This window comes from Corvus hawaiiensis, chromosome 1 (assembly GCF_020740725.1).
Source record: "Corvus hawaiiensis isolate bCorHaw1 chromosome 1, bCorHaw1.pri.cur, whole genome shotgun sequence".
Classification (NCBI taxonomy): domain Eukaryota; kingdom Metazoa; phylum Chordata; class Aves; order Passeriformes; family Corvidae; genus Corvus; species Corvus hawaiiensis.
This window is the reverse complement of record NC_063213.1, coordinates 83,941,948-83,969,824: the sequence shown is the minus strand read 5'-3', so window position 1 is coordinate 83,969,824 and position 27,877 is coordinate 83,941,948. Positions and strand designations below refer to the sequence as shown.

The 27,877-nt window shown below is 36.6% G+C and overlaps 1 protein-coding gene across 6 annotated transcripts in view; it reads right to left on the bottom strand.

Moving 5' to 3' along the window:
* Nucleotides 1–27,877, bottom strand: part of SEMA5A (semaphorin 5A) — a 322,127-nt gene that overhangs the window by 166,657 nt on the left and 127,593 nt on the right. For all 6 annotated transcript variants that reach the window (XM_048312054.1, XM_048312077.1, XM_048312047.1 and 3 more), the window contains one exon: nucleotides 22,093–22,138. In XM_048312054.1, the coding sequence (XP_048168011.1) occupies nucleotides 22,093–22,138 (46 nt within the window). The remainder of the gene's footprint in view (nucleotides 1–22,092; nucleotides 22,139–27,877) is intronic.

The window sequence follows — 27,877 nt, the reverse complement described above, 5'->3', positions numbered from 1 at the left end:
AACAAGCATTTCACTTTGGAGATGCTGTTTCTGAATAGATTCAGCCATCTTGGTAGTCTTTCATTCACAATAAAGATTACATAATACTATGAAACAGAGGAATGATTTCTCATTGGTCCAAAAAGCAAACACCAGGGGTTGGTCACTGGGATTCCAGGAAGAAATGCTGTAACTGTCACCAATGGAAAGCCAAGGGAGAGAGACTCTGAAGGAGACTGAAAGAGATATAAATCACAATTTTGTCCTGCGGTTATTGTACTCGTTTGAACAAGCTTACTGGTTTTATAACACAGCCAGGTTTTTCCCATTTTCTTCGTTTAACAACATTACCCCAAATCACATTGTGTGGCATTATTAATAATGTCAGTGTAAAATAGGACAACAAAAATTACATAAAATTGGACAAATGATTACTTGCTGAAATGAGTATCAAAACCCCCCACTGTATGGCTAAGTATCTCAGCTGGAAAAACTACACTTGATGAGTTTTTCTCATATGAATAAGCATATATCCTATCTTATTCTGCTCATCAGTAGCTCTGCAAATCTGATACTGTGATGCATTATTGAAATGCTCTGACTCTCTCATGAGTACTGTTTTATACTGCAATAGTTTCAGGCTTCCAGCTGGGATGCTCGAGAAGAAGAGGCAATTCTACAATACAGACAAGTTATTAAAATTTAGTCACAAACTATGTAACATGGCATTTTGGTTTTGAATTGTTTATTAATTAATTTATTTGTTTATTTATTAAGATGGCTCCTGGCATCAGCCAAGTTACTATTTGCTTTCTATTTGAGATCTTGTAATACTGAAAGCCAGGATGCAGATTTAAAGAGAGAAACATGCTGCTATGATTAAGCCAGTGTTTCTCACAAGAACACACTGGACTGAGTTTATTATTGGACAGAAGCCTGCCAGGTAGATCCTTGAAACAAAAGTAGTAGGGCTTAAATGAGGTTAGTGGCAGTCAGAGCTCCACTCAAATTTCTAGGCACAGGACAAAGACACACATAGCTCCCACTTCTGCCAATAAAAATGACAGAGGAGCTGGCCAAGAACCATCTGAAACTGTTATTTTTTAAGTATAAAACTATTTTCCTAGGTGTCTATCCAGCCTCTGTGCTAGGTGTTCAACATAAAATATTGAGGCATGGTGTAACTTCAGACATAAAACAGCACCTACCTGATGGCTAATGTATGAAAATACAATTTGAACAGCCTGAATGACACTGCTTAAACATTGCAGCATGGTGGCAGATGGGAATTAATCCAAAATATGCAGGAGGCTGGGTGGAAATTACAGGCCTATTTTGAAAATAAGTGTGATACAAATAAATGTAAAATAAATGTAAATAAGTGTAAATGAAGTGACTTTCCTTATTTATTTTTCTTTAGTGCATTCAAAACCACAATTTGATCTTTCCACAGTTGTGTTTATATAAAACCCCTCACTATCAATAGCATAATAGTTCATTAGCACAATAGGTGCATTTTGAGAATAGGTATAATAGTTGCATGGTATTTTGAGAATCTCCAAGTTCATGCAACTCCACAGAATACAACTCACATGATGAAAAGTGTCATGCATAGAACATTTCTTAATTTAACAGTGAGATTTGGGAAAGTTGAGTAACAGCCCTGTGTCAACATCAGCACTTCACTGCAAAACTACCCAGCATCATCAACCTCTTTATTAAGAGAATCTTTTCCTCTATTGTGCCCATAGGCTTTATTTGGAGTTGGGTCTACTTTCTGATTATTTTTTTTTATTTCCTTATCCCTCTTCTACATTCTTGAGAATGTAAACCTCCAAATTTAAATGAAAACTCCAGGGGTAGTTTACCAACTTCAGTTTGAACAAAGACATGAACAGAATAGATTTATAAACCGGGAGAATGGATTTTCAATTGAAGTAACTCTGTTTGAAAAGAAACTAGCTATTTTAATGCCATTTTTCACTCCAGCTGCATTCAGTGACATGGATTAGACAAAATGGCAGAGGCAAAAATACCTTCAAGGAGATAAGATTTAAGAGGAAAAGTGGTAGTATGGGTTTGGAATCTTACAAATAAAGAAAAGAATAATGCTATTTATTCTCCCTCGAGCTCTAAACTGCCATAGCCTTTAGCCTTTCAGGCTGTGCTGTGATCTCTGGCAACAGCACTGGAAAAGAGCAGCTGAAAGGCAGGGGAGCTCTGCCATCCTACTGCTTTCCAAGGAGATGTCCCCATACCCACCAGCTGCAACTTAGACATTCAGATTCTCTTCCTAAATTTGATTTTAAAAGGGTAAGCGCTCTTAAGAGGTTTTAGATTCTTCTGGGGTTTTTGTTTGATTGGTTTTCTTTACCAGCATGTGCATTTTACCTACAACTCATAAATAAATTACAGCTCTTTCCCCTTTCTCTTTTCAATAAATAGAAACAACCAGACATATTTACCTTTTTTATCTTTACTTTTTTTTACCTTTTAGGAGGATGAGTCAAAAAAGGGGGTTTTATTTTTCCTGGTTTAAGAGGCTGAGTTCATATCTAGTAATAAGGTGTTAAGTCGAAAGGTGGGTTCTCCTCTCTATTCCCAGTTCTGCTCTTCAGTGCTCCCTTTAAGCCCAAAATGTTTTCGCTTTATCCACAAATTCCTGGTACTTGCTCTGTGCCATCACATTTGCATGGTACTACAGTAAACTGGTTACATCACTTAAATTGGCCTAAAAACATCCACTTTTTCCTTATAGACCAGAAAGGTAAGAGTGATGAGTGGGAGAGCAAGGCAATGTTCAGCCACAAATGGAGCATGGGTATATGTAGGAATGCTGACATGCCCAATTAAACCAGATCATATTGCCAATATGAGCAGCTTGGCCCCTCAAGGATCTGTCAGAGTAACACTACCATCCCTCTCATCCCCATGAGGAGTTTTATTTCCTAATTCTTTTGAAAATATTTGGTGATCTTTCAAGAAAGATCCTAGAACTGAGGAAAATATGAGGCTCAGGCACTCAAAATCACAAAAATAATGTTTGGATGGATGCAGCCTCAACAAAACAGAAAAGAACTAACACAGCACTTGGAGCACTACTTGTTCACTATCTAACAATGGATTTAGGATTCTGTCTATGAATCTGAAAATGGCAAATGATAAGTCAAAGTTATCCAAGATAAAGCTGTTCTTTATACACCACTCTGGCAGCAGAATATCCAGACTTCTTGATCCCGTAGCTATAAAGCCTCTTTTGACACAAATGTGAATTTTGCCCAAGTCAGGATTACATGTCCAAACCTTCAGTATATCATGAAAGACTGAAGCTTGTGAAAAAGATCAGTACATTTTTTTATCAAGTTAACCTTTCATATGTTGCAAGTTATTTTAGTGAACAGTGGAAAGGAGAGAAGGCAGTGGCATGTGGCAGCTCCTGAAAGGCTATCCAGCTGTTGAATAAAAGGTTTAAAATTTGAGCACTATCATCAGCATTCCTCTAATCTGTACCATCCACACTGTCAGGGTATTATAGTTTTCAAATAGGAGAACAGAGAAATTGTCCCTGGACTATAATATCTAGGGAGCCATAAATTGCCCATTTATTGAAGTTAAAAAGGTATATGGGACATCACATTTTTTGATTCAAACCTTCAGAATTTAAACTTGAAACCAAGCTGTCTGAGCACTGTATCATAAAAACCTTGCTATAAGAGGTGCAGCTGATAAGTCAGCTTGATGTACCTGTTAGCCATCATTCCATTAAATAAATGGTCTAGAACCTGAGCAGAAAGATTTCATAAGCAACCTTGAAACAATAATGGGTGCCCCTCTACAGCCTTCTTGCACACAAGAGAAGTTGAGCAAGTGAGAAGGACAGACCTATAGCAAACACAGTAACAAATAAATCTACATATTTCTATGGAAAGTTTGCTCCTGTTAGTATACACTGCAGGACACTCATACTAATTTTACAGTTCTTGTTAAGGTTTGGACTTAGTGCTCTGTGAAATCTCCTTCTCAATAATGGTGTCAAATTCTCCGCACTTTCAAACACTGGCAAGACCTTACTGCAATGTAAGAAGAGAAACATTCAGCCCAGGTATACGTAGACACTGGGTATCATTAGATCAGTGAAAGAGAGTTTCTCTAATGAAATTTTCTTTTCTAATTTTAAACATTAGAAATGTTTGCTATTTGAACACAAATAATAAGCCTTGAACCATACAAAGAAGAATGTTAGATAAATATTGCCTATGTTGCTTTGTTATTAAGTTTACATGTAAAACTGTGTTGAGAAACCCTGCAAGATTACTTTTATCATCTGATGTTGCTTTTTTTTAAAAAAAAACAGGCTTTAATTGTCAAGTTTGTGTTTTGAATTAATAAATTTGAATCTAAATCAAGGTATATGTATTGTACAGAAGTTTCATATTTTTCCCACTCTAATTCTCTGTTTCCCCTACAAGCAAAAAGTAGACAAAGGGTCAGAGATTTAATTCAGTTTCTGGTACGTGCTGTATGGACTTCTGACATTATCACCTCGTTGGTACAACCATTACTCTAATTAACTCTCTTCTCCACACTCATCCTGCTTGCACTTCCTTCAATGCAAATACAAATACTAAGGACACTATGCTGCTTCTCATTAAATAATGTCAATAAGGCTTTTTCAGTGTTGGAAAGTTCTGTACACAAAGCAACATTTTATTTTCACAAATTGTTTTTAACATAACTACTTTGGTAAAAAACTACAGTCCAGCTCACATATGACACAGTATTTTCATAGTAGTTTCTGGCCACCTACTTTTAATGCAAACTGTCTGCTCTCTTCTTCCTTAAAGTTTTTTAAAGCTTGTTTCTTTTCTGTTTAAAATACACTTGCTGCTCTGCTGCATATTATGACATCTGTTCACAACAACATGGGTCTCAGTTTGTCAAAAAATAAATCCTATGACAGAGCCTCATCTAGAACCAGTACAGCAAGATCATCTTCTCAGTATTACATTTTCCTTCGTCTATTTAAGTTAAGCTTCTGAGACCTCTGTTTGTTTCCTAAGCCCATAAAAAATGTCCTCTGTGCTTGACTGAAGTTCTGACTATGGTCTCAGAACTTAAAATGGCAAAACTAGACCTAGATGAATAGTTTAGTCTTATAACACAAGAACACGTGGAAGCCAAGAATCATTCTGCAGAGAAATTCAAGAAAAGAGATTGTTGCATATTTTTATTTTTTTTGGAGTAATAGTAATTATTATCATCATCACTATTATCTTTATCATTATTGAGTCTGTGAAGTTGAGAAAGCAATATTGTTAAAATTCCTTGTATAAGACTACACTAAAATTGACCATGATATCAAAAAAGGCCTGTACTAGCAAGAGTGATAAGCATTCCAAAAATTACATTAGAGGACTCATACTTTTCACGTGGAAAAAGTAAGAACTTACAATAGACAAAATTTGTACAGACAGTAAACATTTAGGCTTGCCACTGACTTAGGTGAGGAGGATGCATCCATATGAACATGCCTTTTTTTCCAAAAGGTAATCACTATCCATGGGGACAGCTGAAAAGTCTCTGTTCACAGAAGTATTGATCCTCAGGTCCTGCAAAATAATGCTAAGAGCCTCTTGAAAGAAGAAAACGTGCTGAAAAATTTCTCGTCATTAGGTAGACACTAAAGCATATCAAAACATTACTAGCTATGCCTATTAAAACCAGCAACCTACTCCCAGCATTAATCAGTTTATAAATTAATTACTCCTGTGTAAGCAGATCCCCATCTGTTCTTCAATGAAAGAGCAACCTCAGATCTTCTTTCTCTTCGGCTACCAACAGGATTATTCATCAGATTTCCAATCAGTCAGCTCATTTTTATAAGCTATTTTCAGGATTCTCTGAGTATTACCAAGCATATAATTCAAGCTGACAGACTGTTGGTGTAGCAATAAGGCACAAGAAGGAAAGACTATATCCTAGATTGAGTCTGTAAGGGTAACATTTTTGTTTGCTTTTCTTTACAAGAGTTTTGCAGAAAGGTTGCACTGCATAATGCATACTCAGGTGACAAAACGGACACATGGCTGCTCTCTGAGTTCTTTCTTCAAGAAGAAGCTTACTTCTGCAGTCCAACTGTCCTAGTGTTCACGACAGCAACAGCAGCAGAACTTATATAAGAAGCCAAACACTCTCCTTGTGAGGACCTTGCTTTCCACTGTCCAGAAGAATTAAACACTCTTCATGGTCTCAGGCACATTACAGACATCTCTACTAAGCAAGCAGGTGACAAATACAAAAGAAGTCATTCCACTTCTGTAAAAATTACTGTAGGTACTTGTTACAGTCTATTTACTTTCAAGACAAAAAACCATAGATTTAGATAACCATTTCTTGATGTGACTTATACCAAATATGGTCTGACTGCTCTGAAGACTGATGTAGAATTTGCTTTTGTGCTCCTCTTGCGAAGACAAAACAGGAGGGAAAAAAATTCCAATAGGAAAGGGGGCTCAAACAATATTCCCATGGCTATTTTAACAGTGCATTAACATCAGAATCAGTAGCATCAGTATTTATAAACTTCCACACAGCAATTCCACTCTCTGTTCAACAGGCATTTTAAAGAGATATCTATATCACAGACAAGGATTCTCAACAAAGGATATCTCAACATGCTTTAATTAACACAAACATCTGCTACTCCAGTCCCATGATATTAGGAAGTCTGGTGCACAGTCTGTGTAGAAGTCCATGCTCCTACAGCTAATGCGGCAATCAATCCACGTGCTAGCCAGATTAATGCACCTCCAGTAAGCCACACATATGCACAGCCACTACAGTATTTCCAGCAAGGTCTGTAAGGATAGCAGAGCAGCACTATCCAAATCCACCCACTCATTCATCTATCACTAATTCAAAGTGAGAGACCTGAAGAGTTTCAGAAATCCAGCTACACCACATGCATGTCAGCAAAACCAACACTAGCCAGTTCTAAGAGCACATTGCCCTGTGGCTCCAGAAGCATGCCACTGACACATTTGAGAACTCCTGTGGGCTTCCTCTCTCTCAAAACCAGAAGCCTGTATTACACAAATGCATTAAATATGGCCAGGACTTTTCCAATAGTAACAATGATGCCTATGGAAAGTGTTGAACCATTCCCTAAACTTTTCCAAGTTTCATTACAAATTTACAAAAAAAGCTTCTCAGAGCTTGAGTTAAATATATGCAAAATGAGAAAAAACAAACTGTCTTCTGAGTACTTCTGTTCAGGAAACTCAAGCTGCAGGAGACAGAGATCCAAATCCATGCTGTGAATCAGATGACAAACAAAGACACGAGTCAATCTCTAATACTCAAAAGCAGTATGCTAGCTGTTGGACTACTAATTCTACTTCACATTGCAGCTCTTGCTTGCCTCTTTCTACTTCACCCAGAAAATCCAAAATGTTTATTAGGAATATGAAAAACTTCCTCTGAATGAGACAGAAAAGTAGTCAACCTCTTCTATTATTCCAATCCATTACATGTTTTCAGTGGCCCTCTCTTACGAATGGGTGATTGGAAGGGTTGGAAGGGAGTCTGGAGATCATCTAGTTCCACCTCCCCTGCTAAAGCAGGTTCACCTAAAGCAGGGTGTGCAGGTTTGCATCCAAGCCAGTTTTTATTATCTCCCTCAAAGATCTCCATCCTGTTTTATCTCAGAATCAAGGGAATTTTTGGGAATGAAATTGACTGGTAAGCGAGGTCTTCCAATTAAATTATCTTAATTTTATTCTAGTTACATTTTGGTTTGGGGCTGGGGTGGCCCAAAAATAGGTTTCAATTCAGATAGATTTAACACTTCTAAAAATAGAGTTTGATATTTGTGTGCTACATCCTGCCCTGCATAGGGAGAGTACATCGGCTTATCAGCTGTACTAAGTCTGTGATATGTAAAAAAATTAAGGCTTTCCTACAGGAGGAGCAATTTGAGAACCACCTGATTTAGGTGCTCTGTACTTTGTTTTTCCCTTTCCTACTTTTGGCACTGAAGTTCTTTTTATTTAGCCACTCCATTTCACTGTCAGCATCAGTCTTGTATCATTTAAGAGGCCAGATACAGGCCGCAGAGTGGCTGTGTTGGGATGTGTGATCCCAGATGCACAGTACCAACGTGCTGCCCTGATGGAAGATTTAGAAGTTTGAATTACTTCAGATAGTCCCTGGGCCTTATTCAAGTCTTAGCAGACAATGTTTCAGCCAAGAAACTTGAATGACTACACCCAGGATCCACAAAGCCATTTGCAGATCTTCGCAGAGATGTGCATCTGGAGAGTCTCAATCATCTGTTCTGTAAAAATGTTGGCTGAAAAATATGCATATCAGCCTGGTAAACAGCATTGGCCTTCCTCCCCCAGTCTGCTCATCATACATTTACACTGCCTCCAACTTGCTCCAGAACCCTGTGAGTCTTCTCCGCCATGGTGATCAGGTGGGTTTTTTCGCTGAAGATTTTTCTTCTTGGCTGGCTTCCAGAGATACTCTAGATTTGTGACCATTTTGCGGTCATTTTAAAAGGGCTGCTTTTTGTGCAGAGTATTCAGCCAGACCAGATGTTCTTCTTGAAGAAATTACTTGTTTTAATCCTCTTTTCTCCTCAGATTTTATCTTTCAGGACTCCATTTTCTGGGCTACACTGACTAAAGCTCTTTCATCTATTTGGCTCTGATTTGCTACACAAACCAGATTCAATCTGTGTTGTTTTTTTGAAGAGGTAACCTCCAGTTTCCTGGCACTTTTTCTTCAACTGGCTGTTCAGAATCAGCAGGGAGTTTATGCATGGCTGGTTCTCCCAGCAAGGACTTCACGATCCTTTCTGGTATGTACTGCATTGCCCATGTACCTGCTGTTCTGAAAAAGTCTGGCAAATATTACTTATTCTTCACAGATAAAAACAAACTACACATTTTTACTTACTTCTTGCAGTAAACATTGAACTCTCCCTTTTGGAAACTCCCTGACTCCATCTGCAAGATGCATTTGTCCTAGCATGACTGGTTTCTCAGTCTATAATGATGCCTTTTCCTGGTCTTAAAATCAAGAGTCATACACTGTTAGAAGGGGAAAAGGAATTTTACCTTGGTATTTATTTTAAGGATCCTTAGGTGCACACGTCCAGGTCATATGCGTCGAAAATGCACCCCGCCGAGTATGCCCCAAAAGATCGGGTATAACATTATAGGCTTTACTAATTAGCATATCTATCAAAGATTCCCCAATGAGAGGCTCAAGCGAGCCCCCCTCCCCAAGGAGCCTTCCCCTGGATGGTTCTATCTTAGTTTACAGAATGTGTTCTGGAGAGGACCTTGGGGTCTGGGGCACACTGATCCCTAACTACGAAGCTTCTAAAATGTTTAGTCTCCTAGCTGAACAAACAAGTCCAAGAATGTAGGCAAAAAGCACTAAGAAATCAGAAGTTGTATAAAAGGTGTAACAGGGGTATAAAAGAAAACGCAAAAAATCTTCGTGGCATCAACAAGATACATTTTCTTTCCCAATTCACAAGGGTGATTAGCAGAGACAGGCCTTCCATAGCACCGCGTTATCCGTGAGCTTTGCAAGTCGCATCAACTCTAAAATGCATTTATAGTGCCTCGGTCTGATTGGATTCCTTCACAGGAATATATTCTTTACCTGTGTTCTGTCCTGTCTAGCTACTCTCCTCTGCAACTTGCAAGTCCCAGTGAGAATGTAACTACTAGAAACCAGCATTTCACCCTGCTACCTGTTATTTCATCACAGAAGCTTCAGCAAGTTTGGTGAGAGAAATACAAATATTTCTTCGACATTCACCCGGGTAGATTTATCATTCTTTATTCCCTCATTTTTAGGTCAACTAAAGTGCAATTGTACAATGAATAATAACTTCTTATATTTTATATGTAATTTTATGGAAATAAGAATGACTGGACTTCCTTTACAATTGAAAATGAAAGCAATTCTTCCTTTTGTGTGTCATAGCTGGGCATGTAGCAGAAAAATCAATGAAACTACAAATTTTTGTGGAATAATATACTTGGTTTATGCAGCAAGCCTGCTTTTGTAGATTATTTGCACATGATTTTCCATGCACCAGTTCCCAAGTTTCAAATTTATTTCTCAGCCTCCTTTATGAGGTAGCTAGAGTACAATAATCTGAATACAACTCCAAGATGAAACATGACAGCAGCTGATTCTGATCTGATTTGTTTCTTTTAAAATAAAGTTATTGTTGCTCTTCCCATCTCTCATGGGATTCAACTGCATGTGTGCTTTGGATTTCCTCATCCCACCCCAGGCTGCTTGGACAGGAATTTCTGTATTCCTCCCTGGTCACCTGTCCCTGCTTCTACCACTAGAATTCTTCTTTGTTTTGCTTGAGGTTAGCTGGAAACTCATTGCATATCCATGCAGGTCTCCTGACGCCCTTGCTGTTTTCAGTATGGACCATTTTATTGTCAAAAAAAAAAAAAGAAAAATCAGTTTATGAAGGATTTTGTCTAAATATACATTAGCACGCGAAATTCTCCACTCAGCTTTATCTTGTCAACGCACATCCAGAGTTTTGTCAAGTACAACTCATTCAGCTTTATTTTCTCATGCTGAATAGCACAATATTCTATAAGGAACATCACTGACAGATGTGTGAGAAAAGACTGTGGAGTCGTGCCTAGTGCTATCTTCATAAACATACGATGGCATATTTTTGATCTTCTATGAACATACAGAATTGTTATTTCTTCAGACCTGTCCTGACATATTATAGAAGCATCATTAATAAATCCTAGCCTAATTAAAGTAAGAAAAAATGCCACTGAAAAAGGTTTTGTGTGTATTTGACAGCATAAAACTTAATTCATATCTTTTTATTGCCCAGATATTCAGAAAAAAAGAGTATGCATAATTCTACTGAGTAACAAAAATAACCATGCACCTAGGAGTCAGAAAGAATTTCACTGAGAAAGGTTTCATCTCACCAATGGAAAGTAAAATGTGTGCAAAACTCTGAACATTAATGCAGATGAGCTTCCACAGTTCCACTTCCCACAAAGTCTCTCCTCTTGCCAGATCTCGTATTCATCTCGTAGTAACAAAGTGGGGGGAAAAATAGGGAACAGTTTGACCTTTCACCATTTAAGCTCCCTGAGATGAGTGGGAGGAGGCACAAAATCACTCCCAGAATTGCCAAAATACCTAGGCAAAGACTTGGAGCTTATGAGCTGTTACCTTTTCAAGCAGAGTTCCCACAGATACCCTAGAAGCAATGGTATGAATAAATACTGGGAAGCTACTGCATTCTCCACTCACTGTGGCTTCAGAATTAATTTATACTGCCATTCATATTTCGACGCAATTAACAGAAACCAATGTCACGTACACATACCAGACACTGTATTTAATTTAAAATGCTCAATTTAAAGGCTCAGAAAGTCATAAAAATAGAACAGCATAAATCTGTATTTTTTTTTCCAAAACAGTGGAAAAGATTCAACTTAATATCCATCTCACCTCAGAAATATTTCGTAATTAATCAAATTATCTCCAAGGTGATTTCAAAGTTCTGAAAACTCATGCTCACCTGAGTTTTCATTTAGAAATGAAAGTATTAAGAAACTGAATCACAAAACACATAAAATTGTCAATGCCACAATGAAGTTGTTATTTAACTAATAATTAAGAGAAATTTGTTTTGCTTCTAACGCAGTTACTGGTTTCTCCTAGAACTGATTTCCATAAGGTTGCTTTGTCCTGGGTACCCACATAAATATGAAATTCTGGAATTTTCTCAGGTCTTTCATTTGATTTTTAATAAACCTAACCAAATCAGACAGTTTAAAACCTAAACCAAAACACAAACAGTTTTGTGGCTGACTACTTCTGATTACTACAATGGTAGCTATACCCTGGGAAAAAGGACCTGTAGGTTCTCATCAAGGAGGTAATTTTCAAAACTGAATATGGAACTAACTGTAGGTGTAAATATTAACCTCTAGTAAAACTCCTCTTTTATTAATTTGTTTTCTTTGAACTATATAGTTGTCATTACCTTTATCAATCTAAATTACAAAAAATATCTCAATATATATGAACAGGCCCAAGTACAGACCCTGTAGTTTCTCATTTCCCATAATTTTGTAATGATCTGTTTTTTTCTTTTTGTACTTTGATCATTTGTTTGGAAAATCAGTATACCAACCACCATCACATCCCTGATTTAAAGCAAATAAATTTTTCCCAGGCACTAGAACAAACATGTAAAATTCAGAAGTACTGACTGAAGAAGATAGTATTAAAATCAGGGGAAAAAAAGAAAAAAGAAAAAAAAAATCCCAAACATACAGCAAATAAACATATAACTAGCTTAACCCTGTAATAGATCAGCCCATATTCAATTCAGCCTTGCTTAAGAGTGCACAATAGTGGTCAGACAGTCTTCAAGTTCATACTACTTGTTGAGTTTAGAAACCATGACAGAAAGAGCTTAACACACATTTTACATACAACTTACTCACAAAGGAAGCCTGCTGCATACGGGTGATGTAGAAAAAAAAAATCTTATTGTCAAGTTCAATAGAGATGCTTAATTAAAACAAAACAAAACAAAAAAATAGGTGGCATTTATTCATTTATTCTTCCCTGCGCACTCAACATTTTTCCTCAGGGGAATTAGAAAGTTCAGAACTCAGATGTCTGTGGATCCTGGGCTTGGGTGTTGATCTATCCCCATCCACCAGAGAGCCTAAACACCTAAGCTGAGACTCCCAAGTTCCATTTTGAGGACAAACACCTAAAAATACTGTGATTTGAAGGCAGGCAAACTTAAAACATTTATTTAAGTAAAATACTGACAACCTAAACAGTGACATTATTTCTCTTAATTGCTTTATGGGTAAGGTTATGTCCTTTAGAGGGCTATTTGTTCTACTGAGCTTTAGGAGTTACTCGTGGTCTGTGGGGGTCTAGATTTTCCTGCCTTCAAATAAATCCAAAATAAGAGCTAAACAAAAAATTTAATACAAAAATCTCACATATGTGTCTGAACCCAGATATTTCAAAGGACATTTAGCTTTCAATTTTAATAAATGGATTGATTTCCATAGTTTGACATGATTTATTGGTCCCAGACTTGACAGCAGAAGCATCATATTGAGGTACTATCTGGAATGGGTGAGACAATACATGCCAAAACAGAAGAGAGCTAAAAACAGGGTTAGGAAAAGGCAGCAGAAAAATAAGGATAAGGCAAAATGAAGGAAAAAGGTATCCCAAAATATTGGATAAACCTATAGGAGTAAAACAACTTTAGTCCTCTATTCTCAATTCAGAACAGGAATAGCTTCCTATACTATGACTAAGCAGTGTCTCTCTCAAACATTTAGGAGCAACAATCCACCTCATAAATTGGGTTTAGTAGTGTTGACCAGGCAGGTAACATACTGACAGCAACCCTCCCTTCGTGCCCTGAACCATTTAGGAGAGTAGGACCCTCCCTCCCACACATTTCTGCATGGGATCCTCACCAACTAACGTCCTTGTTGCAAGTTCCTCAAATCCTTCCTTCTGCTTTGGTTATAGCAACAAGTGTCCATGACTCAGCCTCAGTATGGCTGCTTTGTTTCCTTAAAAGTTTAAAAATCTTGAGTTTTCCAAAATCGTAGTAGCAAAAAACTAGTCTCCTAACCTTGAAAATTTTTACACCTCCTCCCTAGCAAAGAAGGGAACAGAACTTTTTGCCTTACAGAAACAGCCAGTTTTTCCCACAGTTCAGCAGCTGGGTGCATCCTTTAAAGTCACTGTGTTAAAGGCTTATTAGAGCTGAAGGTCAAGATGTGTATCTTAAATTTTTTGGCCCTGTGGCAAGGGAACACGAGGCTGCTCCACCATTTTTCTATTACTCTAGGTTTAAATGCTGGTCTTCTTAATTTCATGGGTTTTTTTATAATTTCAAAAACCAATTGCAGGGGATACTACAGGCCAAACAATGCCTTTATGCCAGGTACTGATGACCACTAAAACACAGGGGTAAGCTGAACTCATCTCCTCTCTGTAGCATTACCCAAAAGCATCTATGCCCAATCCCACCTAACCTTGCAGAACTGTTGAACAGATCTTTGTAGTACTGGAAAAGACAATTCCCCCTGCGGCTGAGAAAATGTGTCTTTAAGCCTCCTCTTTGAATATGCATGGCATAAAAACTGTGGTTGAAACTCTCATTAGTTGTTACAGGCCAGAACACACAATGAAGTTCCATATCAGGGTCTGCAAGCAAAAATTGATAAAATATGTTTGCAGACACTGTATTATAGATATAATGTCTTCCAGAGCATACTGCATATTCCATTTCTTTTCTAAATTGCTCAGTGCTGCAGCATCCAGTTGCCAAAGAGCTGGAACTTTCCATCAGCAACTGCCTGTGGCAATCTCCACCTGGGCAAGACAATATAAGAATTAAGACAATCTGCTTTCAGTCTCTATATCAGTTTTTCTGCTCTCATTTTCTACAGTTTCCTAACATTTCTGAACTTTCTCAGTATAAAGGCTACACTGAAAGAGGCTGATTGTCAAAGAGAGCTTCTGTCTCTCCATAAATATCATTCTGTTTTCACGGGATGCTGCCTGAGTCCAGAATTAGCTGAAGCTCACCAGGGTTCTATACAGCCCAGAGATTTGGCAAGCAGCAGCCTGATTTATTTTCAAGCAGATTCTACTTGGTGATTACTCTTGTGGAACTCTAATGATTTATCATTTTAGTGAAAACTTGAACAAGCATCACCTTCTTAGGAAAAGACATTTTGACAATTACCTTTTGTGCATGTAATGCAGTGTGGGTGACCACCATACATAATACCCAGGAAAATTATTGGAAAGGGTGAAATTATACCACTATAAAATCCAAATCAGCTGTTTCAGAAGTAACAGCTGAAAAATGTACACACATACTTTTTGATATCACCTGTATTTGTCATGAGAACAAATGCACTCATTTATATATTCAGGTGATCCAGGCTTCCCCTTTATCTTATAAAAACCCAAAAAACAACCCAAAACCCACAAATTTTTAATATCCAAAGAAAACAGGAGCTTTACTCCAGTGGAAGGCAAAAATTTTAGTACCTATTCTGTTCTTTACTGTGAAACCAGAACAGAAGATCACTGTAAACATACAAGAAATGCAGCCTAAGAAGCAGACATAAGGGAAGAAAAAGAATAAAAAAAAGCTAAGCTTCTTGACTAAATGGACTCATTTGTCTAGAAATACACTTGCACCTGTATTTTAGTACTGGAACAAAACAATGAGAGATACAGCAAATAAATGAAAAATTACATCTCTGCCTGCCTTTCTTTTTCTATTCTTTTCCTCCATCACTGAAAATACTAACACATACAGATAAGCCAAAGCAGCAGCAAAGCCCTGCCAATTTGCCAGCATTCTTTTCCTTCAGTTAGACTCTTTTTAAATCTACATGACAAATTTCAACGGTACTGAAGGGTAAGAAATTACAAATTCTGGAGACTAAAACCTTCCAATTTTGTAGAAGCCAGGTGTAAACTAATAACTAGCAGAAATGACCAGAAGAGAAACACATCCAGTTTAGGCCTCACATGCCTATTGTATAGCTTTTTAGTGGGGGTCTTCACATGAACCTAGAACAACACACACAGGAAAAAAACGCTCAAACAATTAGCTGATATATGTAACCACACCTCTGCAGATGAAAAATCCCACACATGGAAAGAAAATTCAGAATGCAGAGTGAATCAGTACTTGGCCAAATATTACCTAAATGGTTTTAGGACAGCAACCATCCTCTGGTTAATATATAGGTGAATCTAAGAGCACCAGCTGTTTCAATAACGAAATTTTTTCAAAAGAAATGAAGCACTGTCTGCTGGTAATTGATTTCTGCACAAATATCTTATAAAGGGAATGTCAGGATTTGTGTGATCTAACATGCTTTATCTAGCTTTAGGATCTAACATGCTTTATCTAGCTTTCAGCTGCATGTAAAAGAGGTCATTTGGGTAACGATTAGGTAAGTGAAATTACGCACTGCTAGCTGAATTCATCCTCTTCTGGCTTTGATAAAGTTGTAATTTTGGCCAGAAACTACTGTCATGCAAACAGAAAACAAGATAATGAAAATACTAATGGGATCGCAGAAAAAAAACTAGAATACACTAGCCACGACGTCCATCTATACCTGCTACAAAGGACTAGCTCTGGCTTCACAAATAGTTTTAACTGTTCTTTAAATTTCCAATACTCTAATTTAATTACTTGTGCACTTATTGTATAATCAAATCCAACAATCTGGCACCAGAAAGGTATCAACAACAGGAAGAGGTACTTGATAGTGGTGGCATTGCTATATGTAGATGTACTGCTCTTTGCCTTTTCTTAATTTTTTTCTTTTTTAAGCTCTGCTCTCAGCACCAATTTAGACAAAAGGCAACAGTCCAAATACTTCTGCACATTTGGCTCATTGCTAGCACCAAAACAGTAGCTTGCACCAGCTCTACTATTTTTTGGTCACTCTGCGATTTGGTCAGCTCAGTGTTCTTTGGAAAAGTTTTACAAACACGAGTTGCTCCCTTCACTTCCAACCCTTTGAGGAACTTGGAGTAGCATCAAAAGTGACAATAACTTATGCACTCTGTTTATCCATTGTGTGTCCCAGACACAAATGTGAAGGGACTAAGCGGAAAAAATATTTTGGTGGCTGATGCTACCTTCACATAAAGAAGGGAGAAAAGTACCTGTAAAAGGGAGGAATACTCTTTACTCTCCTCACCCTTAAATAGGTATCAGGCAAAGGAAAACCCAAGAGAGTTTTTTTCATTTGCTTTGCTGGTTTTCTCCCTGCTTAGACACTCAAAATAGAATGTTAAATCTCAGACTGCTCGGCATTTCAATATTGCCAGCCTATGATTTTCACCAGTTAAGGACAAAGGACATCCTTAGTTGAGGTTCCCTTATGCCTTCAAGTGTGATGTCAGAGAAAGTATTTCTTGTATTTCCGTTTCAGCACAGTTGCTTCACCCCAAAATAAAATTATGATTCATCAGGTTTCCTTCATGTATTTCACAAATCAGACATCTGTTACACAAGTAGCGACGGCAACATACAACACAGAAAAGAAATAGATTGCAATACAATGAATGAAAGTTCTAGAAACATAATTAAGAAGCCTTTTAAGGATTCTATTTATTTAGTTACCCAAAAAACTTGAGATTAAAAGATTAAAGCTTCATTACCTTTATCTCTGAATTTGTTATTATAACTACAAGTGTATAATATGAGCATAAATTAAAGTTTTGATCCCACATGGTAACTACTTACAACTTTTCATTTGTTCATACCAAAGGGAACTTGAGAGCGCTGACCCAAAAATTAATTGTAAGGACAGTCTGAGTGATCTCTGCCTCCATTTTTTATAGACTTGGCCAAGTACCATCGTAACCAAAAGACAAACAAAGGTTATGAAGGCTTCTCACAAAAGATACAGAAAGATCTGTTTATAATAATAGCAAGCAATTGTTATTTTCAAAATGGAATCACAGCCCTGGTGAGGATTTGATTTATTTTAAAAAATTAAAAATCAGGTGTTGTTAATATTTATATTCTATATTAAAATTCAGGTAAAAATTTTAAAAAGCATTTCAGGTTATAAATTAGAATTTTTAAAAAATCTCAATCACTGAATCAAATTCCCTCTGTTTCACATAGGCAAACACAAAATATATACTCAAAGAATAGTACAATTTAATTAACTCAGTACTTAGCCTACCATCTAGCCACTAATGACTGCTATCAAAGTGAACTGGTATGTTATATCATATGGTATATCATATGTAACAGGTATTTCAGACACTCTTGACACATGTAAACAATAGTGAGAATTCTCTCAGGCAATATTTGTTTTACCAAGTAGCTCCTTTTCCAGAAAACTCATAGCTCCAATCTTGCCTTTAATTCCTTGAATGCCCTATTAACAGGTGTGCATATATAAACATATATAAACACAAGCATATGTATAAACCAAAACCATCAAGACTCCAGAATTTAAAGTTGAATAACACACATAAAAATGAAACTATGATCTTCTTAGCCTGCATAAAGTATTTAATTTCAATCTTGCAGTAAAAATGGGCTAAAATTGCCTTTAAAAATGGACTTTGAGGTATGTGTTGCCCTAACTGAAAGATGTGTAGGTTCTGGATGAGAATAAAACCTGTGGAAAACCATGTAAATACAGAAATGGGTGGAATAGGCTCATATTCAACCTTCTGGGCACCTCAAATTGCGAATAGACTTTATAGATGGAACATTTATATGAGAAGGGCAAACTCATGCATGTGCCCTGTAAATGCCTTAACAACCTGAGTTTATAAAGAAGTTTACCTTATGGAAGAAGAAAACATGCACACTTTCTATGAGGTTTGTGAAAAGATTATGCAGGCTGGCATATTGTTTATTTCAACTGTGGCATAAAGACTTTTATAAGCCAGCATGTACTAGCTTTTCATTCTTTACAGACACATCAGCAGACTTGTCATGTAGGTAGACACAAATAAGCGTTTGAATTTAGAAGCTCTCTTCTCAAAAACTTTGGAAAAAAGAGAACGTGAGAACAAACACTTGTGACAGCCATCTACCACATAATGTCAAAGCCCCGCTATGAATGTTGACATTTGCTAGATGTCATGGGTTTTAAAGTATATTTTTGAAAATAAATGTATTCATTTAAAAACTACCATTTAGATTTCTGCTTTTATATTTTAAGAAATACAAGAGTTTTCAGGAAATCTAGCTTTCATCTTGGCCAATGCTTTTATGGATCATCCTGTTACTGTTACTTGAGGTGAGACACAACAAAGCAAAGCTCACAAAACAAATCCACACAGAGTCAGGCTTTCTCTGTCTGTGAGCCTACTATTGCTGCAGAGAGAGTGATAAAATATTTGCTCTTCTATAACCACAACCCAATGAGTGCTTCTTCCCTAATCCATAATCATTATGCATGCATTGTTCCAACAGCCAGCTTTGAACAATTTGACTCTAAGGCTTCTCCGTCAAGAGCTTAAAAGGCTTTCACTTGCTGTATTCTTCTTTATCCTGCTACACAAAGAAAATTGCTGAGACACATCAAATACTGGTTTGCTAAAGATATTATCATATGAAACTTGCTTATTCAAACAACATGCTGTTCCTATAAACTATGGAGCACAGAACCATGACATGTGGGATGACAACTTTGATGTACCCACAATGGGCGACGACGTCTCAGTGCACAGCCCCAGCTCATGTTTAAATGCACATCCTGTCTGATGCACTCTGGAAGCACTCTAACCCCACTTTAACAAGGGATTAACTTCCACTAAACTGGTGGAAACAGTACCCTTTCAATACATGTGCTGCATTTCTTTTGTGATAACTTGCATTTCAAATGGATGTCTGGTTTTGGTTTGGGTTGTTGTATTTTTTTTTTTTTTTCCAAGGAAGATTATTTCCCAACTATTTTCCAGGCACACACTTGTAAAAGACAGGACATTTTGGAACAAAGAAATTTTTTGAAAAGTTTGCAAACAAGGAGTCATTATTTTAATTTATTCCTTTTTAGAAAGCTTTCCTATTACAAAACTGTATCCGGTAATCTTGCAAAGTCTGATAATACTCCAAAAGAACACTTTATTTATAAAATGCCTATATTTCCAAAAACACACAGAAATTTGTAAACAAAGTATTTTCAAATACGCTTTTGCTATAAATATGAGATTATTACTGCTGCAGTTTATTACACGTAACATGAAGCCTATTGTCTTCCCAGCGGCAGTGTGCGCACAAAATAACATATTCCAACAGACACTTAAGCGTGACAGATGAGGAAACGAGCTTAGATGAAAATAACTGAAGTGCGTCAATGGTCAAAAATTAGTTTGAGGCATTCCCTTTATTTTCCAGAAGGAAAAATACAATAAGTAAGATTCAACTGATGAATCGGTTATAAAAAAAAAAAAAAAAAAACAACAAACAACAAAGTGCCAATGCTAAGAAAATAAACAGTTATAAAAGTCCAATTGAAAATTGTAGAAAAGGAGGATGCAAATTGTTCCAATTTGCTTCCATGCTGGAAGTATTTGCTGTGAAAGAGGAAGAAGTCAGTAATTTTTCTCCTGCTTCCCACACACAATAGCAAAACTAGAGCTCGAGCAATTTTCTAAGACAATTAAACAACAGGTATACAGACTGTCTTGTTTCTAGCCTTTTCTTTCTTGTTATTGAGCTATGCTGAAAGCTTCTATCATAGCTAGCACTTCACTGTGTGCGTTTTCTTCCAGATGTGAAAACATGGTTTATTAGCTTGTGAAACATCTGCATGTTTTTACAAAAGCTGGCTCATGGAAAAAAAAAAAAAAAAATCAAAGCAAGCAACATAAGTAGAAGAATTAAATGAGATTTTTTTTATATTATTACTATGACAAAAACTGTATGAAGAAAAAGAAATGGTAAAAAAAAATTTCTCCTGTCCATAAGTGAAATATCGAAGTGCTCAGTCCTTTGGCAAATAAATGCTAACTAGCACATGCAGTATCAACGAGTTAAACCACAGCAAGCTTTATTTCTCCCCTGAAATTCCATCATTCTCTTTTGCAAGGATTTCATACAGCCTCTGCTTTGCTTCCCACTTTTCCTCTTGTCTTTTTCACCCATAATACCAGATTACATGACAAGACCTGAATGTATTGTTTAGTTAGTTTAGGAATCCTGAACAATTCACCCTACAAATTAAAGAAAAGGCCTCAGTTGCCTCACATCTGATTTGGAGCTGCCAAAACTGGCACATCCAAGGAAACACATCTTTTGGATAATGGCTGTCCTGGGCCACTCTAATAGAACTATAAAGGAAATAGAGGCAAAGAAGAGGAAGAGATCTGTGAAGGACAAATATGAAGGAATCATAATGGTAGGCTTGAAAATGAGGGAAAAAAATTGAATCATACGTGTAGCGATAGTAAAGATATGCTGGTGAAAGAAAAAAAAACCAACACTTTTGATTTAGAAACACAAAGATTTGTTGAAGAATGTTAGAAAATACAGAGACAAACCAGTGGTGCTACAACACTGAAGACAGAATAAGAAACTTTACCAAAAGGCAACTTGAGAAGACTGTTTAAAGGCTTCTTAACATGCATAAGACTGAAACCCAGTAACCCACTACAACATCAACACTATGATTTCTGTGCTCAGTTTGTATTTTTTTGTGGATTGGGGTGAGAAGGGGTCTAGTTCAATCAGTCAACACAATTAAAAACCTCTGTAATCTGCAGAATTCTCCCTCACTAGTGAATTCAGTCTACTAATACAGGTCCTAACAGAGGAAAGTCATGAACTTCTATCTATGAATTAGCAGGATAAAGTACAATGGCACCATCAGAGACCTCTGAGTGCAGCCTCTCAACAAGAACCTTTAGGACTTAAATTATTTGCCAGGATATTGAATATGGCACAGAAGATGAAAGCGGACAGCCCAAATTCTGTATATTAAAAGTGCTTGGTGTGTCACAGCCTTAAATACCAGCAACGAAATTGAATATTTATTAATATTGCAATTTTGATTAAATATAAGCTAACGTCAGATCTTGTTTCTAGTAGTCTAGGAAGGCAAATAAAGTCAACAAGCCTGATTAAAGCATACACAAGTTGTTTTACAAATCACAAGTACAGCCTTACCTGGATGCCTTTTACTTTTCTGTATTCGGCTGTAGAGAATTACTTCATTAATTAATAGGGATAGTACTGAATCTAAAGGTAGTTAATTTAAAATTGTATTAATGAAGACTATGAAAATCCACTCTAACAAAATCACAGCAGACTAAGGCAACATCAGATCTGTATGGCCTGGGACAAAGGCTAATCTGGAATTAAAAGGGATAATATGACTTATGTAATAAGGGGCCAGAAAAAGGACAAAAACAGATGCATATTTATGTGCAGCTATGAAGCTTATGAATATCTTTATCATCTGCTTTAAAACATCTGGTTACCTACATCTTGCAGAAGAAATAAGGAAACAGAAATAAACATACCTGTATTAGAGAGAGATCCTCAAGCTTCAATCTGAAGAGGTAGTTTCTGGGGTTAAAAAGATAGCAGATAAAAATGAATTGTTACTAATATTTCAGTAAAAAACCCAAATGTTACCACTGTTTAAATGAAAACATAATTAATGATGATAAAGGCAGAAAAAAATTTAAAAGTGACAGGTATTCAGGACTTCAAATTCTTTCAGAGGCTGTCTTAACATACAGCCCTTTGGGCTAAGGACTAAGCTAATTTCTAAAACAGATTTTCAGTCTGAAGGACTGGCTGAACATGAATAAAGTAGATATTTATACTGCATGCATGTACATCTGATTCATTGCTCCAGTCTTCCTTTAGAATCCATGGGAAGAAATACTCAGTGCTTTGGCACATTCATGACACCAGTGTTGGATGTCTTTATCAGAACACGTGGACAGGCAGATTAAAGCTCTCCATTTCTCCTCACAAAGATGGGAACCTCATGCAATTAGCTCAGCCACATATATGTAGAGTTTGAAGCAAAGGATCCCAGTATCATGGTGAATCTGTACAAGCCATGGAGTTTCCACAATTTTGAGCAAAGTCCTGCCATATGTGGTCTAATTTCTTCAAAGCCTGAGATTCCCACAGCAGGGGCTACACGCAAACAAAACAAGCACACTTTTCAAAAGCCTGTGGATTTATTGCATAGTATTTCTCACTCCACTTTTTCTCTACAGCAGCATCACTGCACCTACAGAACTTGGGAGGAGTCCAGGCAACCTACAAGCAAGACATGTTCCTCCTGCACCATTGTTTTCTTTCTTTCTTAGCTCTTATCACACCTCTTTTTCTTCTTTCCATTATTCAGTTTTTTTACTGCATCTTCACAGAAATAATACTCTTCAGTCCTCTTCTGCCTAATTTTTACCTTATCTAAAGCAATTCTGATTTTCCAATGTTGCTTCAGAGTGATTATGTTTTAGAGATGAAAATAAAAAGGATTTTAAAAATAATAATATAAATTATTTCAATCTTAATTTATTCATAACAAATCTGCAACATCAACTTATGAGATTTTTAAAAATTCACTTAAGTAACAAAAAACCCCAGACGATAAAGAGATGAGTAAAGTTAAACTTTAAATATTTGCAATTTTCAAAAATTATCTGTAATATTACATCCATGCAACTGATAGATGTGTAATCAAAATTAAAATTAGGCCACATTTTTGAGATAATAATTCTAATTCTTTCCAAAGAGATATGAAGTATTGTTAATGGGCACAGATGCTCAGGACCTATAGTTTACATCCCTATTAATTTTTTTAAATGAGACAGCAGGGAAGGGGAGAAGAACAAAACCAAATTGTGTCTAACTCAGAAACACAACCACTATCATGAGTATCTTTATGTATGGACTCTGGGAAACAGCTCTGTGCTGTTTATTTATTGACTCTGGTACACATATGGTCTACTCAAACTGTTGCTGTACAGGAACCATGTCACTAGTCTTTCCTCGGAGTATTGCTAAAGAGAATTACTCAAAATGGAGGATGTGGGTTATTAAGGGCAAGAATTCATGTGAAAGTAAAATAAAGACAGAATATTTATTATTAGACAGATATAAAATACTTGGGTTTGAGTCATGAAGGGACCTGAAGTGGATAAACAAAGAAAACAATATATTGCACACCAATGTATACACAAAGCTTCACCAAGTTACATACAAGCGGACTTGGAAGACTTTCACCAAAACACCAGGAAGCAATGCATTATAGTCTTTCTAACAGTTCTACACCCTCTCTGTAAAGACAAAAAATACCTTCACTTCTGCAGAATTTCTTGCCCAGAAGGATTCAGCAGGGAGCATAAATCCTTGGTCTGCTCCTCATCTCTGCGCATTTAAACTTCCATCACCCATCACTGTACTTCTTTCACTCCGATATCAAAGAAACCAACTTCACTGCTGTTGCAAAACAACTTCTTTTCTTCCAGAGAAACTGAAATGCGTCCTCAGCAGGTATAAACTGCTTTCTTAACTCAGTGGTATGAGACTCACAGGAATGGCACATAAATGCCCCATCTCACTCTACAAATAAATGCAGTCTCTGTTGCGGAATATGTGAGCAGACAGTCTGGTCTCACACATTTAGTTTTTGGGTCAGTACTCAATACAGTGTCATTTCAATCACTATGTGTACTTCAGATATCTGCTGAAAATTGATGCCTAATGAGGCCTTTTTAGGACAGATTATCAAATTATTAATGTCTTTTTATCATCTTCAATTCTGACATCATTTCAGCCTATTAAAAAATAAGCTGCTGTCCCAATCTGTAAAGATTCTAAACTCATAAATGCACAAACACAGTGCCAGCCTGAAGAAAAACAGACACTCGACATTTTTCTTCTTTCTCTTCCTAGAAAATGAGATTTTTATCCTACTCAGTAGAGCAAAACACTTCTACACATTAATATATTCAGTGTGAAATCAGAAAAATTGACCCTATAAGTGTTAGGGAGACTAAAATGTCTATATTCATGCAAATGATCAAGAGGCAGAGCTAATTAGTGCACATTTTTCAATTTCCTGTGACTGCCAATAACCAATTAAAATATTTTGAGCTTTATAAAGCCAGCAGAAAGAAAAATAAGAAAAGCAATGTGCAAGAGACAGTAAAAACACCTTAGCAACGTAAACTGGGCAAATGGACAGCACAGACTGACTGTGACTAATAAATAATGCTGGGCTAAGGGGCAAACTAGCACTCAGAGAGCAATCAGAGCCATTCCTACCTAGATGTGTCCACTTCAGTAAAACTTGCAGGACTACATTCAGCTTTACAAAATCAACAGTTTAACATTCTACAACATGCACCACTAGCATGTGAGAACTCGTTCAGAAAGCATATATATGAGAAAAAAATCTAAAAGAAAAAGAAAAAAGCATGACAGTAGAAAAACACATACCAAATGTATTATTAATAAATGTGGCAGTCCAAAGAAAAAGTCAATGCCAATTTTCATGACAAGTGCAGAGCCATTATGCTCCTCACGAGACAGGTGACAACATTTTTTCAACGTGTTATTGTGATTATGCCCTGGACTGCCATTTTTCAATCTCTGTTCAGCTTTATTCCAATGCATTTATGCTTTGAAGGCAACAAAGGATGAGAAATAAAAATGAAATTACATTTCTGAAGCACAGATACGACCTCTTAAAACACAGCCCTGCTTCTTTTCCAAATATGGTGCCAATAAGCAAGACAAATACAACTTTGCACGCTGGAACTAAACTGATTTGACACTGGGGGTAATTGGCAAATTTGTTTCCATTTGGTGCTTAATGAATGAGGAAAGCAAATATGTTACACAAATCTGCAAACAGAAGGACGCTTAATGAGAAGAAAACACAACTAACACTGAGATAAAGCAGCATCCTTTACTCCTTCAGAGATCCAGCAGGCAGGAAGCATTTGCTTTACATTCACAGCACTGAACAACTTTTCTAGCTCAGCTGTTATAACTAAAGCCCATTAGTCAAGAGCCTGCTCAAACCCAAGGGTAAAGACTTCCACCAGTGTCAGTGGGAACTGAATGAAAGCACACAAAAAGCATGCTCCAGTCACCTCCTTCACAATAATATATTTCAATCTATTGCAGTGAGTACATTCAGTATGACTACAACTAAAAGTATAAAACTAATCTTCCGTATGTCCCTGAAGAAGACCAAGTCAAAAACAATTGAAAATGAATAAAGATTCAAAAGTATATCTTGTTAGTTATGGTTGTTAAATCCAGCATTTTACCCTTTTCTTTGTGAAACTGCAAGCTATAAAAGCTGAATAGAACAACAATAAACACTCTTGCATTAGACACGGACATGAATTAGAACATTAAGATGGCACACACAGTTCAGGAAAACATGGATTCAAGATCAAGCCTTTTTTAAAAAGATGGCAAAATATCTATCATAAATAGCAAAAAATCTCCACAACCCATCCTAAGCCTCCACACGTATCTGCAATTGAAAGCCTAAATCAATAAATAGGGGTTGCAGCAAACTCAGACACCCAAGGTATGACCAGACATGCTGCCAAATCTCCTGGAAATAAACTAGCAAAAGATTACCTCCTGTTCACTTCTTTCAAGCAACTAATTCACATGAAAGAAGAAAATTTTATTCAATTCACTGGGAGAAAAAAAAAAAAAAGACTGAAGATGTAAAGTATAAACTCCACAAGAGTCAACTATTGAGCAAAATTTCACAACTCCACAATTAAGATGGCAAAGTTCTGGGTGAAAGCCAATTCTAATTTTGCAATATAGTAAAGTCAACAAGTGGAAAGAAAATTTTTAAAGAAGAATAGGACAAAAGCAGACAATCAACATAAATAAAACAATTATATAGAAAATTTATTTGATTAAATCATGAATCTATAGGAAAAAAAATCTCAAAAAGCCAAGGATGATACATCGGAAATGAAAGAAACCTAATCCAAGTGTTCTAGTCGAACCATTTACGAAAATAGTCAAATTACAATAACAAAAAGCAGAATGGCCAGAAGTAATAAATTATCTTAATTTTGAGTGAAATGGAAGCCTCAGCAAATGAGAATAATGAAATGAGAGGTTACTGATAAATGCTAAAGATGTGAAAACAGTATATGCACAAAGATAAATATTTTCAGACTAGTAGGTCATGTTGATCCATCCTAAAAATTATGGAGAAATGATTTCTGTTGTTCTTAAATTGTTTTAAATAATTTCTAAAATTACAGGTTTTCTTGAGGAATGAAGACTAACCATGTTTTATTAACATTCAAAACGACAAAGGAAAGATTCACACAATCATAAGCTGACCAGTGAGACAATGAGCTTGTCAAACAGAGTAAGAAAAACACTATGGGAGTCAATTAGGAAAGAATCCCATTAAAAATTAAATTAATCCACTCAAGGGTCCTGTAAAATCTGATTTCCTTCTCTGATGCTTTCTCCTCTGGATTAGTAAATCTTACTTTGCTTCCCGGTGGCTCCTCATACAGCCTCAGCAATGCTGGAGATCACAGAACACAGCACTCCGGCACGGCTGTTCAACAACAGCCAGGCATCACTTCTACATATTTCTTGCCATGGGCTTCTCCAGAAAAAGCAGAAGTGTACCAAGGGCCCCTGCAGCTCTGGAGGTCACCCTGCTCCTGAAGTCATGCCATGTCATCTCAAACTTCCATTAAATTTTCCCTGTTGGCCTTGGCTTCTCACAAACAGCACTCAAGTTCCCCAGCTGCCAATGGCCCTGCAATATTTGACACCTGTCTGCCTCTGATGCATGCAGGTCAAGGATATTTCTGAATATTATGTTTTAGTCCAGATGAGTTTGTGAGGTTATTCAGCTATTTATTTAGTAAGCTGTCGTTGGGTACGATTTTATCCTGAAATATCAGCTCAACCAAAATGTTAATCCTGTATTTCATAACTGTGGTTAACTGAACCTTTAATACTTTTTTTATTCCTGCAACACATATGTCAAAGTACATGCCCCCAGTTTTTCTGTTTTGGCAGATATTACATATACTGTACAGTATTTACTCAAATTAAGAGCCATGCAAATTCTGTGTGGTCTTGTTACCTTTCATTGTTCAATATATTAATCTTCTGTTTCTTTTCAAGATTAATTTGAAATTAAATTTAAATGTAGCTGTTACATCTCCTCCAAAAAAACACTGATAATGGAAATGGGCTTAAAACCAGAAATTTTAAGACAGTTCAAACTTTTTGTGGTCTCCTACTATGGTAATCAACTTGGGCACA